Source organism: Microcaecilia unicolor, chromosome 4 (genome assembly GCF_901765095.1).
Source record: "Microcaecilia unicolor chromosome 4, aMicUni1.1, whole genome shotgun sequence".
NCBI lineage: Eukaryota > Metazoa > Chordata > Amphibia > Gymnophiona > Siphonopidae > Microcaecilia > Microcaecilia unicolor.
The window spans coordinates 232172920-232189757 of record NC_044034.1 but is presented as its reverse complement, the minus strand read 5'-3'; the positions used below and the strand labels follow the sequence as shown (position 1 = coordinate 232189757).

The 16838-nt window shown below is 43.5% G+C and overlaps 1 protein-coding gene across 1 annotated transcript in view; it reads left to right on the top strand.

The window, feature by feature from the left end:
* TUBGCP5 (tubulin gamma complex associated protein 5) overlaps positions 1-16838 on the top strand; it is a 268782-nt gene that overhangs the window by 217843 nt on the left and 34101 nt on the right. Inside the window, 2 exon segments of the mRNA XM_030201310.1 lie at positions 6490-6615; positions 11157-11245. Of these exon segments, the coding sequence (XP_030057170.1) occupies positions 6490-6615; positions 11157-11245 (215 nt within the window).

The window sequence follows — 16838 nt, the reverse complement described above, 5'->3', positions numbered from 1 at the left end:
GAGCCTGGCTGTGAGTGTTGCAGCACACTGCTCTGTACCGACAGCTCTTTTTCTTTTTAGTGCTCAGAACCACTGAGGGAAGGAGCCATGGGTTTGGGGAGGGAAACAGGTCGTGGGAGGTGGGGAATCCAGAAGAGCAGTGGCGTACCAAGGGCATGGCGGTGGGGGCAGTCCACTGCACCTGACCGAAAGGCTGCTGGCACCGCAGTCAGCTCCTTTGACAGCCCCCCCCAATCCGCTGCAGTTTAAAAATCGCTGACTCGGCGGCACAGTGAACGCGCCTCTGCCTATAAAAAAAAAAAAAAGTGGCTCGCCTCATCGGGCCTTTCCTCACTGGGTCCTGAACTCACAGAAATAGGAAGTTACATCAGAAGAGAAAGAACGGGGCTCTGAGGGAGCTGACAGTAGGCATGTGGGGACTGGGTCGGGGGATGGGCTCAGATGGGAGAAGGGGACTGGGTCGGGGGGCTCAGATGGGAGAAAGGGACTGGGTCGGGGGGGGCCTCAGATGGGAGAAGGGGACTGGGTCAGAGGGGGCTCAGATGGGAGAAGAGGGCTGGAGCTGGAAATGGGGTCTGAGAAGGGGGCAGGAGGGGGAATGGGGCCATGCCTGGGACAGGGGCAGTTGGGAGAATGGGTCTGGGGTTGGAGCTGAAAAAGGGGGCCCTAATGCAAGGCAGGTGGGTTAAGGGGACTTGAACTGGGGGCTGAAAATGAGGGTAGGTGAGATAAGGGGACTAGTACTGGAACTGGGGGCTGAAAATGGGCAGGAGATGGGACTGGGGGCTGAAAAAGGGACAGGGAGAAGTGGCTGGGGCTGAAGCTTGGGACTGGTGGGAGAAAAGGGCTGGGGCTGAAACTGGGGACTGGTGGGATAGTGGGGCTGGAACTGGGGTCTGAAAAGGAGGCGGCAGGTGGGAGACATGGGCTGGGGCTAGAACTAGGGACAGGTGGGATAATGGGGCTGGAAAGAGGGGGCAGAGAGAGAGGGGACATCCTTGATGGAAGGGGGAGAGAGAGGGAGGGTAGACCGTGGCTGGATGGGAAAGGGAGGGCAAATGGTGGATCGAAGGGGCAGAGAGAAAGGGCCGACAGTGGATGGAAGGGAGAGAGAGGGCAGATAGTGGTTGGAAGGGCAGAGGGAGAGAGAGGGCAGATGGTGGATGGAAAGGAGAGAGAGGGCAAACAGTGGATGGCAGGGGCAGGGAGAGAGAAGGCAGGCAGGGGCAGGGAGAGAGAGAAGGCAGACACTGGATGGTAGGGAGAGAGTGAAGACAGATGCTGGATGGAAGGAAGACAGTGAAAAGAAGATGAGGAAAGCAGAAACCAGAGACAACAAACTAAATAAAATATATATGTTTTTCTTTTTTTGCTTTAGGATAAAGTAGTATTGTAGTTGTGTTAATAAATGTTTATAAATAGAACATGGAAATAAGGTAATCTTTTTATTGGACTAATTTTAATACATTTTGACTAACTTTCGGAGAACAAAACCCCCTTCCTCAGGTCAGGATAGGATACTGTAACAGCACTATACTTTATTGACCTGAGGAAGGAGGTTTTGGCCTCTGAAAGCTAAATGTAGTAGTCCAATAAAATGGTATTATTTTATTTTCTGTATTTGTTTTATTTCTGTTTGTTAATTTGTAAAGTAGTGATTGGTATTTGTTAATTTTTTCAAATTTACATTTGCTATCTTTATACTTTGCACAGTAGTAGAGGACATTTTCTGTTTCTGTGTGTTGCATTATATGCAGAATCTGGCATCTTGGGGGTTCAGTTTAATTTTTGTTTAAATAGAAAGTTTATCATTACTTATTCTATGGTGGATTAGGATGTGTCTGTGTGAAAGAAAGGTCTTTAGTTGGCATTGACTGTGCAGGATTGACGATCTGTACTTTTCTGTCTGGTTTCGTTTTACAGTAGGTGAATTGATGTTGTAGTGCTCACAGTAGTGTTTAAGGTGCTTTCCTTTTCCTTGTGTGACTCATAGAAATTACTGCTTATGGTATGGTAGAATTGCTCCATAGGTCCCGAGTGTTTTATTTATTTATTTATTTGTTGCATTTGTATCCCACATTTTCCCACCTATTTGCAGGCTCAGTGTGGCTTACATAATGCCGTAATGGTGATTGCCATTTCCGGATTGAGAAATACAAAATGTTTCTTAAGTGACAGAGTAGATTAAGCAATCAAGTGTAGCGAGTTCATTTCTGGCATGAGAAATAGAGTGGTATTGCTGTAGAGTTCATGAGTGACAGGGAAAGTTAAGCAATCAAGTGTAGAGAGTTCGTTTCTGGAATGAGAAGTAGAGTGGTATAACGATAAGTTCATTAGTTTCAAAGTACAGTTAAGCAATCCAGTGTCGAGAGTTCGGTTTTGTCCCGTTCTGGTATGGGTTTTGTTGTCTGGTATTTAGGATGGATCATTGTGGTATGCCTTTTCGAACAAGTTGGTTTTTTATATTTCAACATTTTTATTGATGACAAAAGAAGAAAAAAAAAAACATCCACGATATTCATACACAGTGGTTCAAATAGGAAAAGATATACAATAAGGACCAAATGATACATTTCGTCATCAAACTTTTAACAATTTAACCCCACCCTGCCCCTCTATCTTATGTTCAGCATTTTTTTTCCTTTTTTATGTTTCAACAATTTTTTATGGATGATATAATAAAAATGACCGTCAACCATTTCAATATATGTCAATTGAGAAACAAGACAAACAGAATACCAACAGGGCGAAAATCGCATCATCAAAATATTAAACATTTCCCCCCCCCCTTCCTCTCCAACTCCGCCCCCCACCCACCCCCCCAGATTATATGCCACACCATTGATGTACTTTTAAGCGTATTGCAAACAACTAAAACTCATCCTCCCCCTCTATTGCTGTAACCATCCTCATTCAAAAGAAGCGTAGAGAGCCTGGACTCTTATAGCTCCCCACCCTTTTATGGTTCAACAATTTTATCTTAATAATTCAACATTTACATTGCAGTCTGCCAATTCCATTTGAACCTCTTTAGGTAACATGTCATAACCACACAATAGTAATGTTTACCGTTATCCTCCATAGTTCGTAATAAGTCCCCCCCTCCCCCCCCCAACAACACTGCTATACCCATCAGACTATTACTTGTCTACTCCCCCCCTCGCCCTCCATCCCCCTTCCCCCTAATTATAGGAAAAACCCATATCGATAAATCAGACCAATAAGGAAAATCCCCCCCTCCCCCCCTCTAAGGAGATACCCAAACTTTTGATCTATATCTGAAATGGATGACTCCCTATCAACTTATAACTTAAAGCGAATTGATCACCAAACTCCTCCCTTTAGGAGATAAGCTTTGGATATATGGCCCCCAAATGTCCAGAAACTGCCTCCTCCGCTTAGGGGAACGGCCCACCCCCCTCCTTTCAAACAAGTTGGTTTTTTAATAACTTTCGGAAGTTTGTTAGGTTGTGTATTGTTTTGATGGCAGTTGGCAGTGCATTCCATAGTTGTGTGCTTATGTAGGAGAAGCTGGATGCATATGTTGATTTATATTTTAGTCCTTTGCAGCTAGGGTAGTTAGGTAGCTAGGTAGTTTTATATTCTCGGTATGCCTAGTACAGGATTTTTTTTATTTTTTTTGTTACATTTGTACCTCGCACTTTCCCACTCATGACAGGCTCAATTTTGGAGGGGGGGGGGGGTGTTAAAAAATGACCCGCCCTGGGTGTCAAATACCCTAGGTACGCCACTGCAGAAGAGACAAAAGAAAAAGGAATTTATGCTGGGGGAGGGGAAGATGAAGGAGGTACCCTGCTCAGCAGCATTTGGGGGGGCAGTACCCCTTATTCCCCCAAACTACACCTATGCTTTCTAGGAACAATAACCACACCCACACCTCTTTGCCTCTTCTGTTCTTAATCTGCCGCTATTAAACTTTTTAAAGCAGTGCTAGCACACATCAGCAAGAGCAGGCTGCTTCAGCCAATCTCAGGTGCCTTCCTTCAGCCTGTAAACAGAGCAGGTGCAGAGAGGGGGGAGAGAAGATGCCAAGCCACAGGGGATGCCAATGCCAGGAGGGTACCCGAGCCCAAATTTGGGGAGCCAGTTGTTAAAGTACCTATTTTAACAACCAGCTCCTAAAATTCTTAAAAATCTAACAAACGGCTCTGGCGAGCCAGCTCCAACAAACCATTGGCTGTGTGAGACTATGAGGCTCATTTTCAACGCACATAGACTTACAAATTTCCAACTCCTGGATTTCTGACAACCATTATCCTTTATTTTACTTCACTACCCTAAAAGAGCAGGAGATCAAAATCTGAAGGGTTGATGTTTAAGCATGCAAGAGAGGCTCCTACCCACTTAAGTCATGCTCTGTGTCCCAGCCACTAATATTCAGTAACATTTAACTGGGCAAGTGTCACTGTATATTGGCTCTGACCACCACAGCACTGCTCAGTTAATGCTGGAGCAGTTCATGAGTGGATTTGGGGAGGAGCCAGCCATACTGTCTTAGCTATGCGAGTGCCAGCACTGAATGTCAGCCAGCATTCACATAACTTGTGCGCAGCGGGCTGACTCTGGATATTCAGCATCCAGCATACTTCTACTTGTGGCTGTCAGCAACTTTAAAACCAGTCACCACCACAGACTGAATATCGAGTGGTAAATGTAGAGTGTTTTTAGAGACCTGTTATTATCTTTACACCATAGGTACCTTACCAGACACCCCCAAATTTTTTTTGCCTTTGGCACTTAAATCCTCGTTATACACAGGTCTGTCTAGCCACACCTTAGGTTCACTTATCAGCAAAAAGCAATAACTGTATTCCATGTTTGCTATTCAACGCAGAACAAAACACAAGAATATTATAGATCAAATGGTTGCCTTGTTAGAAAACATTTTTGCTGCTCTTGTCTTTGACAATAATCTTTAGCTATCTACTCTTGGGGGAATTCTGTGATCCACAGAGTTCACATAAACAATACTCCTGCTGCAGGATCTCTGCGGGGGAGAGAAGAAAGAGCAACTAATGCTAGCTGTGTGTGCCATGAGAGGAAGGGGGCAGAGCAAGGTGAGTGTGCCATGAAGAGGGTAGGGGGGAGGGCAGAGCAATGTGAGTGGGCCATGGAGAGTGAGGGGGCAGAGCAATAGAGAATGTGCCCTGAAGTTTTTGGGTTTTTTTTTTTTTGGGGGGGGGGGGGCAGGTAGCAAATGCTAAGAGTGTGCCACTGTTATAGGGGGAAATCAAGCTTGAGGGTGTGTCATGAGTAAGGTGGGAGAAATAGTGATAGCCGGGAAGAGAAAGAATGATAGGGCTGTGTGCTCTGGGGAGGGGGGGGGTGGTGTAGGAGAGATGAAAGATAGGGGCAGGGCTTTTTTTGAGGGGGTACTTGGGGGTACTGAGTACCAGCACCTTTTCCATTGTCTGCTAAAATTGACCCATGGACCCCATGTTTTAATGAAAGAGCTCAGGCTCTACACACCAATTCTTCCTTGTCATAGATTCTGTGACTTGTTGTAGGGGGCCTGACTATTGTGGGATGGGTCCCTCAGTGATCTCCCTGCCCCTGAAGGGTGGTCTTGTATTTGAGTACCAGCACCTTTTTTGCTAGAAAAAATGCACTGGATAGGGGTGTATGCCTGAGGGGAGGGATGTGGGAGAAGACTTTGGAGCATAATTAGGGGTCTTGCTGAGTGTTAGAGGGAGAGAGAACTGCAGCGGGAGTGAGAGATGGAACAGGGAAGGCTGGAGCCTTTGGAGGGAATTTCAAGCCTTATGATTGGGCAATTCTGTGCAAAACCACTACAAACAATGCAGAATTTTATAAAATGTGTAAATATTGTGCATAGAATTTTCAAAAATTTTGCAAAGAATTCCCCCAGGAGTAAGCTATCTTAAGTCCACAATTGAAACTCACAATGAGTCTGCTTGTTACGAAAGACAATACCTACCTATAATAATTGTTTTCTGCTAGTATCTTAGTGACATCACACAGCTCACCTACTTCTCCTTTGGAGAACTGTGTTTTTTCTTTCCTGTACAGAGCCAATGGTATACGTGTCCCTTTCCACATGTGCACAAAATTGTTCTACTAAGCTCTCTCTACTTATTCCCTTGTATGTATGTAATAGTCACGTAATAATTTTTATTATCCTATTGAGCTGTTATTAGAAAATAACATTTATAAGTAAGTAATTTCACTATAGATATAGATATCTATCTATATATAGATAGATATATAAAGATATATTTCTGGTAACTTCTATTGAAAATGTTTTATTCTAATTTTTAGTTTCTTATCTCTTTTCATGGACTGCACTATATTATGGTATGGCTTTTATCATAGTGCTTCCATTATAAGCATTACATTTTGTAGATTTTAAAGGGAGAAGACAGTTAAAGATTTCATTGCAATAAGCAATCTCTTCATACCTTGGATCAATATATTTTCAACTACTAATGCGTATCTTTTTTTCTAAAGATTCTTCATAGTACAGGTTTGGAATTTCAACATCAAGTAGAAGACGCAAAGGATCTAGATCAGCTGATAAAAATTCATTATAGATACTTGTCTACAATCCATGATCGCTGTCTACTGAGAGAAAAGGTATCTTAAGTGATCTTGTAACTTTTACTACAGTAGACAAAAATTGTTTCCTGAAAAGCTTGTTCCTCTGATATTAATTCTTCTCCCCCCCCCCAAGCCTCTTACTCATCCTCATCTACCAAAACTACCTGTTCAATATACAGTATCTCTATCCTGCTAATAGTCAACTAAGGTAAGAGTCATTTGCTCACTGCCATATAAGGTCCTAAGCTGCTGCTATTTTTTTTTTGTTTGCAATTTATTTACCTTTCACTTTGTGGAAATTTCAACAAAATGTATTTCTTCACTAATTTTTGGGAACTACTTCCGTCTTCAGGTCAAAACAGAATGAATAGTTAAAGTCATAGGAAGATGATGTCTTAATATACAAATATAATTTATATAGCTTTATCAAACCTAATTTGCACATTTTGAGCAGATGAAATCAGCCAGGGTTCACTTCTGGGTTAAGCCCTGTCCCACTCACAATTCGGAAAATCATTATTCACTTCAGGTTTAAGCCGCACCCATGTCTTGCCATAACCATTACCCCCGCCCACCTACTCTACATCCCTCTGTCACAAGAAATGTTCACAGGTCATGCTCCAGAATGTCATAGAAATTCTTCCTAGCCACACCACTTTAATCATATATCCAAGATGCTGGTTTCTATGGGTCTGTTACATGGAGACTGCCACAATCATCTTGATAATTACACATCATGGTTTTGCCACACGAAAGGAAGTCCCAAATTCCATGTGGGGAAAAAGTGATCAAAAAGTGCTGGGGTATAATAATACTGAATTGCATACAAAGAAAACCCACAGCTATTTAGGGAAAGGGAAATGGGACTTGATATACCGCCTTTCTGTGGTATTTTGCAACTACATTCAAAGCGGTTTACATATATACAGGTACTTATTTTGTACCTGGGGCAATGGAGGGTTAAGTGACTTGCCCACAGTCACAAGGAGCTGCAGTGGGAATCGAACCCAGTTCCCCAGGATCAAAGTCCGCTGCACTAACCAGTAGGCTACTCCTCCACACCCAGTGGTGTGCAAGAGCCGGCTCGCAAGAGCTGGTTGTTAATTTTTTAAAGATCTTGCGAGCCGGTTGTTCAGCATGGCGAGCCGGCTCCAGTAAATGAGGTAAGCATGGCAGGAGGGCACCACAAGCCATGCTTACCCCATTTACCTCCCCTCCCACCACTGCCCTCATTTGCTTTGCTGCCCTGGGGGCGCTTTAAATCGTTTTTATTACCTCAGTCAAAGCGGCCACGTCATTGAAAGCCCTGCCCATCTCTAGCCTTCCCTTCGTGAGTTCGTTCCCTCAGAGTCCCGCCTTCTGACGTCATTTCCTCTTTCCACGCGGGTGGGACTCTGAGGGAACGAACTCACGAAGGGAAGGCTAGAGAAGGGCAGGGCTTTCAATGACGCGGCCGCTTCAACGGAGGTAATAAAAAAGATTTAAACCACACAGGGTGCTGTGGCAGAAAGAAAAAGGGGGATGTTGGGGGGAGAAGAGGGGCGGTCAGGTGGAATGGGAGGGGAGGATGGGGGCAAAGGAGAATCGCTGGACATGGATGGGAGCAGGAGGGGAGGGCAGGGGAGAGAGGAGAATCGCTGGGTATGGATGGATGGAGGGGGCAGGGGAGAGAAGAGAATTGCTGGGTATGGAAGGATGGAGGGGGCAGGGGAGAGAAGAGAATTGCTGGATATGGATGGATGGCAGGGGAGAGGAGAGTTGCTGGATATGGGTGGATGGAGGGCAGGGGAGAGGAGAGTTGCTGGACATGGGTGGATGGAGATGGAGGGGGACAGGGGAGAGAAGAGAATGGCTGGATGGAGGGCAGGGGAGAGGAGAGTTGTTGGATATGGGTGGAGGGCAGGGGAGAGGAGAGTTGCTGGACATAGGCGGATAGAGGGAAGAGGAGAGGAGAGTTGCTGGACATGGGTGGATGGAGGGGAGGGCAGGGGAGAGAGGAGGGTTGCTGGACATGGATGGAGGGAGGGGAGGGCAGGGAGAGAGGAAAATTGTTGGACATGGATGGAGGGGGGGGAAGGGAAGACAGGAAGGAGATGCACATGGATGGAGGGGAGAGAGAAGAAATTCTGGACATGGATGGAGGGGAGGGAAGACAGAGGAAGGAGATGCACATGGATGGAGGGGAAGGGAGAGAGAAAAATGCTGGACATGGATGGAGGGGAGGGAAGAGAGAGGAAGTGAGATGAACGTGAATGGAGGGGAGAGAGGAGAAATGCTGGACATGGATGGAGGGGGGAGAGGAAAAATGCTGAACATGGATGGAGGAGAGGGAAGGGAGAGAGAAGAAATGCTGGACGTGGATGGAGGGAAGAGAGAGGAAGGAGATGAGGGAAAAGGAAGAGAGGAGAAAAACTGCACATGGATGGAGAAAATAGGCAGAAGCTGGATCCACTGGATAGTCAAGTCTGTGGAGGACCCAGCTTTTACTTACGGATATAGGGCAAGAAATGAAGAAGAAAGGCGGAAAGTAAAGAAATAAGTGGAAAGGAAGCCCTGGAAACGAAGTTAAGAGGACAGATAGCAGCACAATCAGATACTGGGCCAGCATGATCAGAAAAACAAAGTCACCAGACAACAAAGGTAGAAAAAATCATTTTATTTTCATTTTAGTGTTTGGAATATGTCCACTTTGAGAATCAGGTGCTCAACGTTAAAAGTTTATATTTATTTACTTATTTATGGCATTTTATCCCACATTAAACATGAATTAGATTGGAACCTGGGATCATTTAATTTTTTTTTTCCTGGAGAGAGTAATGCATTGCCCCCTCCCCAGGCTCTCTCCTCGGCTATAGCCAGCTCTGCAGTTTGGGGGTGGGGGGGCGCAGAGGTGGACCGTGGAGAGAGCCTGTTGTTAAACGTTTACAAGCACACCACTGTCCGCACCAAACCTAGTTCCTTCAAATGTTAAGTGTGTGCTCAGAATTTGGAAGAGACCAGCATGGGTACATAATATCCCTAAGGGAAAGCTCTTCTTCATTCACTTCACTGCACACTGTGTCTGGAAATATTCAATTTTGGGCAAAATAAGTGTCATTTATATCAATTGTCTCATAATTCTCACCATCTCAAAGAGTTTTGAAATCAAACGAAAACTACTACTTATCTTAAAGTAGATCCTGGGTCCCAACATGGGCCACGTTTCACTACTAGCTGCTTTAGAGAACCCGAATCATATAGCTCAGTGTAACTCCCAATTTAAATCTGCACGATCTCTGGAAAGATAAAAAACTATGAAAATTTCAAAAACAAACCTGAAGAGTGAGGTACCCTCCATTATGGCTGCCTGCCAATTGTTGAAAATATAATGTATGTTTAAAAACTAACACAAAATATTACCAACACATCCACGCCAAGCAACAACACGTCTCATAAAAAATACGATCCATAAGGAAAAAAACACCAACAGAACACCAACAAGAAAAAACAACAAAAACTACATGCCAGTAAGAAATAGCCATTGGGAAACAGTCCTAGGAGGGAATTGTCCACCTTGGAGAAAAGCCCTAGGAGGGAATTTTCCCGGTGGGAATTGTCTGCATGCCGGATACCCAGCACTGCATATTGTTGGCACCTGCATAACCCCAGGCTCCTCCCTAATGCCACCCCCTGTACCTCCCTGACCTGCCTTTTTTTTTTCCAACAGACAGAGGCTATATTTAGCAGCAGTGCCCACTTTAATGCTGCTGAATATCAGGTATTAGACAGCATCAGGCAATTTAAGCGGGCAGGAGTCTCTCCTGCTTGCTTAAATCACTTTGTATCGGCTGGTAGATATATAATGTGTTTCCTGTAATCTTCAGATTTCTTTTCTAGCAATGTGTGATAATGTAAAATAGTTGATAATTGTGAAAAAATAAAAATTTGTCAAAATGGCTCTTCAACAGAGAGCATCCCAATTTTGAGTCTCCAAAACAGATACCTTACTTCTGATTTTCAACTTCACTCTAGAGATACTGTGCAGGACATTAGGTCCAATCTGTTGTTAATAGGTTTCCATTTTGAGTGCAGAAATCACACATTCTTGCTGTATGCAGATGGTTTGTTGGTTTTCTTAAGTAATGTCATAATAGCAGTACTTGGGCTCTCAGAAACTTTGAAGAAATGTGGTCAAGTGTATAAATATAAAACACAAATTATAAGAAATCAAAAATACTGCTCATATGAAGCATCCTCCTTAAGTGAGTTGTCCCATTGGTTAAACCAGTCCACAGTAGTAAAGGACTTAAACATCATGGAATATACATTCTCAAAGAGCTCCTGGACCTGTTTAAGCTTAATTACACTCCCAAGATGGATAGGATATGCCGATATCTAAGGAATCAGGCTGATGTTTTTTTGGCATATTGTGCATGCATTTGATAATGATTTCTAGCACTATTTTATATACAACTTTTGTTTACATGTTGTGGGAATGACAGATTAAATTGTGGAATAGCTATGAGCTTTGAGTGAAATTAAGTAATATGTTTTAACACAGAAATTACTTCTGATCATTAATGTTTATGTTATTTTAGGTTAGCTCAGTGAAAGAAGCAATAATGAAAGTGATGAATGTAGTTCTAATGTTTGCAGATCGTTGGGAAGCTGGCTTAGGCGCTTGGAAGTAAGTAACTGTGTAATATAGTATTTTCTTGGACTGTATGTAGTATGTGTTTTAGTTCCTAGTCATGTCCAGAATCTTTATTGTTCTCCGCATAGAACCACAAGGTCAATAGCAGATTAAAAAATAGATAGTTATGTTATGTAGGTACTAGTCCCGTGACCTTGCAATATTCCAAAACTGAGCTGCTGCTCCTGGGGCTATAGTTCCCAAACCTTTTCTTCCAGGTTTTCGGGATATCTGCAGTGAATTTTGCATAAGTTAAATGTGCATGCATTGCCTCCACTGCATGTAAATCTTTCACATACATATCCATCATAGATGTCCTTAATCCTAAATTCACTGGGAGTCCCCTGTGTCAGGTTTAAAACCGCTATCTTAGGGCTGGCATGGACTCGAGATGTTGTGGAATATGGTAATATTTACAGCCCCTAAAGAAGAGGCTATCATTTTAAATTCAGTCAAATTAACTCCCACTACTGAAAGTAGAGCACTTGTTCACAAAATTTATCATTCAGGCCATCCACTTTTTCTTTGTCGTTATCTGATCCCATATTCCAGTTCATGGACACTCCGTTCTTTGCAGCAAAATCTCCTCATGGTCCATCAAATCTTTCTTGACACTTTCAGGGAATTCAGTGTTCAATATTAGCAGACCTGCACTGTGACACTCCCTCCCATCAACAGTTTACAATATCTCTGAAGACTCATTTCGTTCACAAAACGTTTGAGGCAGGATAACACCATTTTCAGCCAAATGGGGGTGAACAATTGCTGGGTTTGTTGTCTCTCTCTTCTTCTTTTATTAAATGTAACTTTTTATCCTGCTCTTTCAGTTCTTGTTTTTCCTTTGTCAAAATTATTGATTATATTGTAAACTGCCTTGATGGTTTGCCTGGAAGGCAGGGTATCAAATAAACTTGAACTTGAAAAGCACCACTGGCTGTTTCAAGAATGCGTTTGTATTAAGTTCAAGAGAAAACCTTGGTCCATGCTGCTCAAGCAGACGAAGGATGTAAGATGGCTAGGATAAGAGAGAATAATTAAAAATGAAGGAAGAATCCTAAGTGGCAACAATATAAAGAAGGCTACTGGACCAAGATTAAATATATATATATATTACTTGTCACAAGCTGAAAAGACAGCATACAAATTTGCAACACTGACAAATTTGTGGCAAATATTCAGCCATATATTCATACCCTAATGATCAGCTGATTCCATTAATAGTGAACTTAAAATGAGGCCTGGTTTAGAAGGTAGCCAAACTATGCAAATTGATATTTTTCTTTGATCAAGTGTCTGCAGATATCTTATGATTTGTCATTGACAATCAGGGTAAGAATAAGCCCGCTGGAGAACTCCCAGCATGGCAGCGCTTAATATGGCAGCTGCCATGTACGGAATTGGGCCAGCGTTCCACCCAGGGTTTGGAAGGCTTTGGGCAAATGTCTCACTGAGCAATTAGAGGGCGGTTTGCCGGAGGGTGGAGCAGCCCAGAACTGGGCTTTGGGCAGGGTTTAAAGCGCCCATTCCTCTGGGAAAACTCCTGTTCGATCCTGGCAAAGCTTCCCGACATCCCATCCCCTCTGTCGGCTGAACCTCCAACTGTAACGTGTTCTCTGCTACTAGTTAGTGGTTCTCTGTTAGTGACTAGCCTTGCTCACCTAAATTGTTGTTAATTGCTGCTTACACACTTTCACAACTGTGGAGCCAATGGAGCCCAGATAAACATGCGTATGGGAACAGTGGGCAGATGACACTTTGTGGGCCACCATCCAGTGAAGGTCTCAGACTCATTTTCTAGTATCGAACCCTCTCCTAAAAACAAGACCTGTGGGAGTTCCAAGATGGCCGCTGACTGAGGCAGACGTGTTTTAGAGCTCCTCCAGATTTTACTGTTATTCTCTAATTACCTTGTAATGCCGAAGAGAAGGGGCAGAGCTTTTGGCTTGATTGAATCTTATCTGCAACGAGCTCAGGTTTCGACAGCAGCGTCGGTGAGCGGTTCGCTGGAACAGCCCAGGATAGGAGACCAGGAGCTGAACCTTGAACTGGAAGTTTCTTTGAGCCCCGACGCAAGGGCCCCTCCTCCCCAGCCTGTGAGAAGTAGTTCTCCAGTGACGGCGTCCTTAGCCCTGAATACCGAAGTGTTACAAGGTGGAACTGGACGGGAGGCAGTGTTAGCCTTAACGGAGAACGTGGGAGATTTGTCAGCTTCTTCCCTGTTATCTCATGTTTCACAGGAAGAGAGTGAGCGTATTGCATTTGCTAAACTTTTTCAGAAACCAGATGAAGTGACGTTGGACAATCTATGGCAGTTGATTGCAGAAATGGGGAAGTTTTTGTGCCCCCAGATGAGGAAAATAAGAAATGAAGTTGTGATATTAGATTGGAAGGTAACAGAAATTGAGAATGAGGTGAAAATAGTTAAAGCAGATTTGGCTAAACAGGAAAAGGATGTTTTAGAGTTGAAATCACAGCAAACAACAATGCTTAAAGACTTGGTTAATTTAAGGAGAAAATCAGAAATGCTGGAAAATACTTCAAAATCTAATAATCTGCGTTTTATAAATTTTCCGCGACAACCACTTATCTCCCCTCGAGAGATGCTAAAAAATTACCTCAGAGAAATTCTAGAGATAGAAGATAAAGATATGCCACCCTTTTCACAGGTTTTTTATATACCTGTGAAGGGTTTGGATCCTTTACAAAGGAATAATATTCAGAATGCGCAACCACTGGATGTTTCTGCCCTTCTTCAAATGTCGGATTCAGAACAGATAACACCAACTACTATGTTGGCCACAGTAGCGTTACCTTTGGACAAGATCTGGATTTTAAAGAAGTTTTTTCAGAATAAAGAAAAAACCTTTTGTGGTTTGCAAACTCGTGTTTTTCCAGATCTAGCGAGGGAAACGCAAAGGCGACGACAAAAGTTTTTACAGATGAGACAGGAGACACTTCAACTTGGCGCAACTTTTTACCTTAAATATCCTTGTAAATGTTTAATCTCCTATCAAGCCGTGAAATATGTTTATTTTGATCCTGACCAATTGTCATCTTTTTTAACATCTAAGAGAGATCCTAGTTAAGTAAAGTCAAATAGAAACTCGTCTGTATCTCAAAATTTGATTTATAAAGTTTACCTGTTTTCTCGTATTTAGGAATCTTGGACTCCTGTTGTGGACTTTAAATGAAGCTATAATACTTAATTTGTGTTATGAATAATATCTTTAGATTTAATTGTAATAGTGGATTTTTCTTTACAAGTTAATACTTGTTTACTATGTATAAAAAAGATAAAATATAACAAAAAAAAAAAATCAAGACCTGTGACCAAACTATGTTTCACTTAATGCAGCATTAACTAGTCTCATCTTATGCTACAGAAAAAGAGTGAGGGGCCCCAAAGCTTGCATGCAAATTGTCCCTCTTTCAACTTCAGGCAGATTTGGGGCCCCCAGTGAGATGGGGGCCCAGGATAATTACCCTGTATGCCCACCTCTAACACAGGCCCTGGGCCCCCTCTTTTTCTGTAGCATAAGATGAGAATAGTTAATTCTGCATTAAGTGAAACATAGTTTGGTCACAGGTCTTGTTTTTAGGGGAGGGTTCGATACTTCTGATACCTTCTTGAAAAAGATCGCTTTTGATTTTTCATTATTTTTAGTTTTAATTATCTGACACCATAATTCTCCTTATTGGCCAAAAAGAGACACCATGAATATTAAGTGGCATCCCACTTGTAACTGCAAAACATCTATAATTGACCAGCTTACCAAATGTATGCTCATTATGTTCCAAATTGTTAATATGTTCTAAAATATAACGAAAGAAACTGACCAGTTGACAGTCAAGGCGATAGGGCCGCATAAAAAGCAGTCCTAACTTTGGTAACTTAGCTATGCAGATGCTAGCAGTGAATATCAGCCGGCACCTGCATAGCTTCCAAATAGCAGCCCATGTTATTTGGTGTGCTCCCTCTCCCAATTCCCCCTCCTCTAGTGATTCTGACAGCCCTTCTTCCCGAATCCCCTTCTGACTCCAACCCCCCCCCCCAGAGACTGAGTACACCCTCAGATCCCACCCCCAAAACAGTGCATTTTGAGATCCCCCCCCCCCCCCCCCCAGGGTCTTCTATGCAGGAGCAATACTCACTCGCTCCTGCTCAAGCGGCTGCTTGACTTACTACTACTACTTAACATTTCTAAAGCGCTACTAGGGTTACGCAGCGCTGTACAATTTAACATGGAAGGACAGTCCCTGCTCAAGGAGCTTACAATCTAAAAGACAGGTGTACAATCTAAAGACAAGTGTACAATCTAAAAGACAGGTGTAAATCTAGAGACAAGTGTACAATCTAAAAGACAAGTGTAGAGTCGATCTGATAGGGCTTACTATATTTCTCGAAAGGTTAGGTGCCGAAAGCAGCATTGAAGAGGTGAGTTTTAAGCACAGATTTGGAGATGGGTAGGGAGGGGGCTTGGCGTAGGGGTTGAGGAAGATTGTTCCAGGCATAGGGTGAGGCAAGGCAGAATGAGCGGAGCCTGGAGTTGGCAGTGGTGGAGAAGGGTACGGAGAGGAAGGATTTGTCCTGTGAGCGGAGGTTACGGGTGGGAACATAGGGGGAGATGAGGGTAGAGAGGTAGTGAGGAGCCGCAGACCGGGTCTAGTCTGCCTAACAGTCACATTCATTATCAATTTGGATTCACTGGCTCAATCATAATAGTATTACTAACTAGCAACATTGTACTCACTGAGTTCCATTATATGATGTCTCCCCTCCACCACTAAAATATATTACACCTGCACTCATACCATACCATATGAATGTGGTATAAATCCATATACTTGATCCTGTTCCATCGTTGCCATTTTTGAGAATCAAACCATAGAAGTCTGCCTGGTACAGGCCTTTCTTTATAACCACTGGGGCTGTTGTGAGCTCTAGATGATCTCTGGTGGGAGGGAGCCTATCTCAGGGGAGGCACGTTCAGGAGGGAGCACAGAATTAGCAGGGGAGAGGGGTTACATGATAGTATTCTGAGCTGTGGCTGTTGCCTCTAGCTCTGCTCCCGATTCCCATAATAACGCCTAAAATGTGGGGCAATTGACAACTTTTCTTTGATTTTTTTTTCGGTGGGCAGCCGACCTCGATACCTATTGGCCAAGGTAGAGTTAGGTATGCTGCAAGTAGAGGATTGTGGCTGCACCATGCCGCTTCGCACATTGCGACCAGTGGAGCAGCCTGAGCTTTCCAAAATGGCATCCGGGACCTCACCAACGTCACCAGTTTTCACCCTCCAGGAAGAGGCTATTAGAAAGCTCACCTGAAATCTCTAGGCCATCCTGGACAATACGTTGACAAAATTACAGATTACTGTGGATGAGATAAAGGAGGGCCTGGAAAACCAGGTAACCCAGCTCATGCATGTGGAGCAATGCATGTCGCAGCACAAGGATGGCACTGTGGAGCTGGAAGGGAAGGTGCGGGGCCTAGAAGAACTTTGCAAATAACTGCTCAAACACCTTGAGAACCAAGAGAATAGAGGCCTGCGGAATAATTTGCACATCGTGAGAGTGCCTGAAGCAG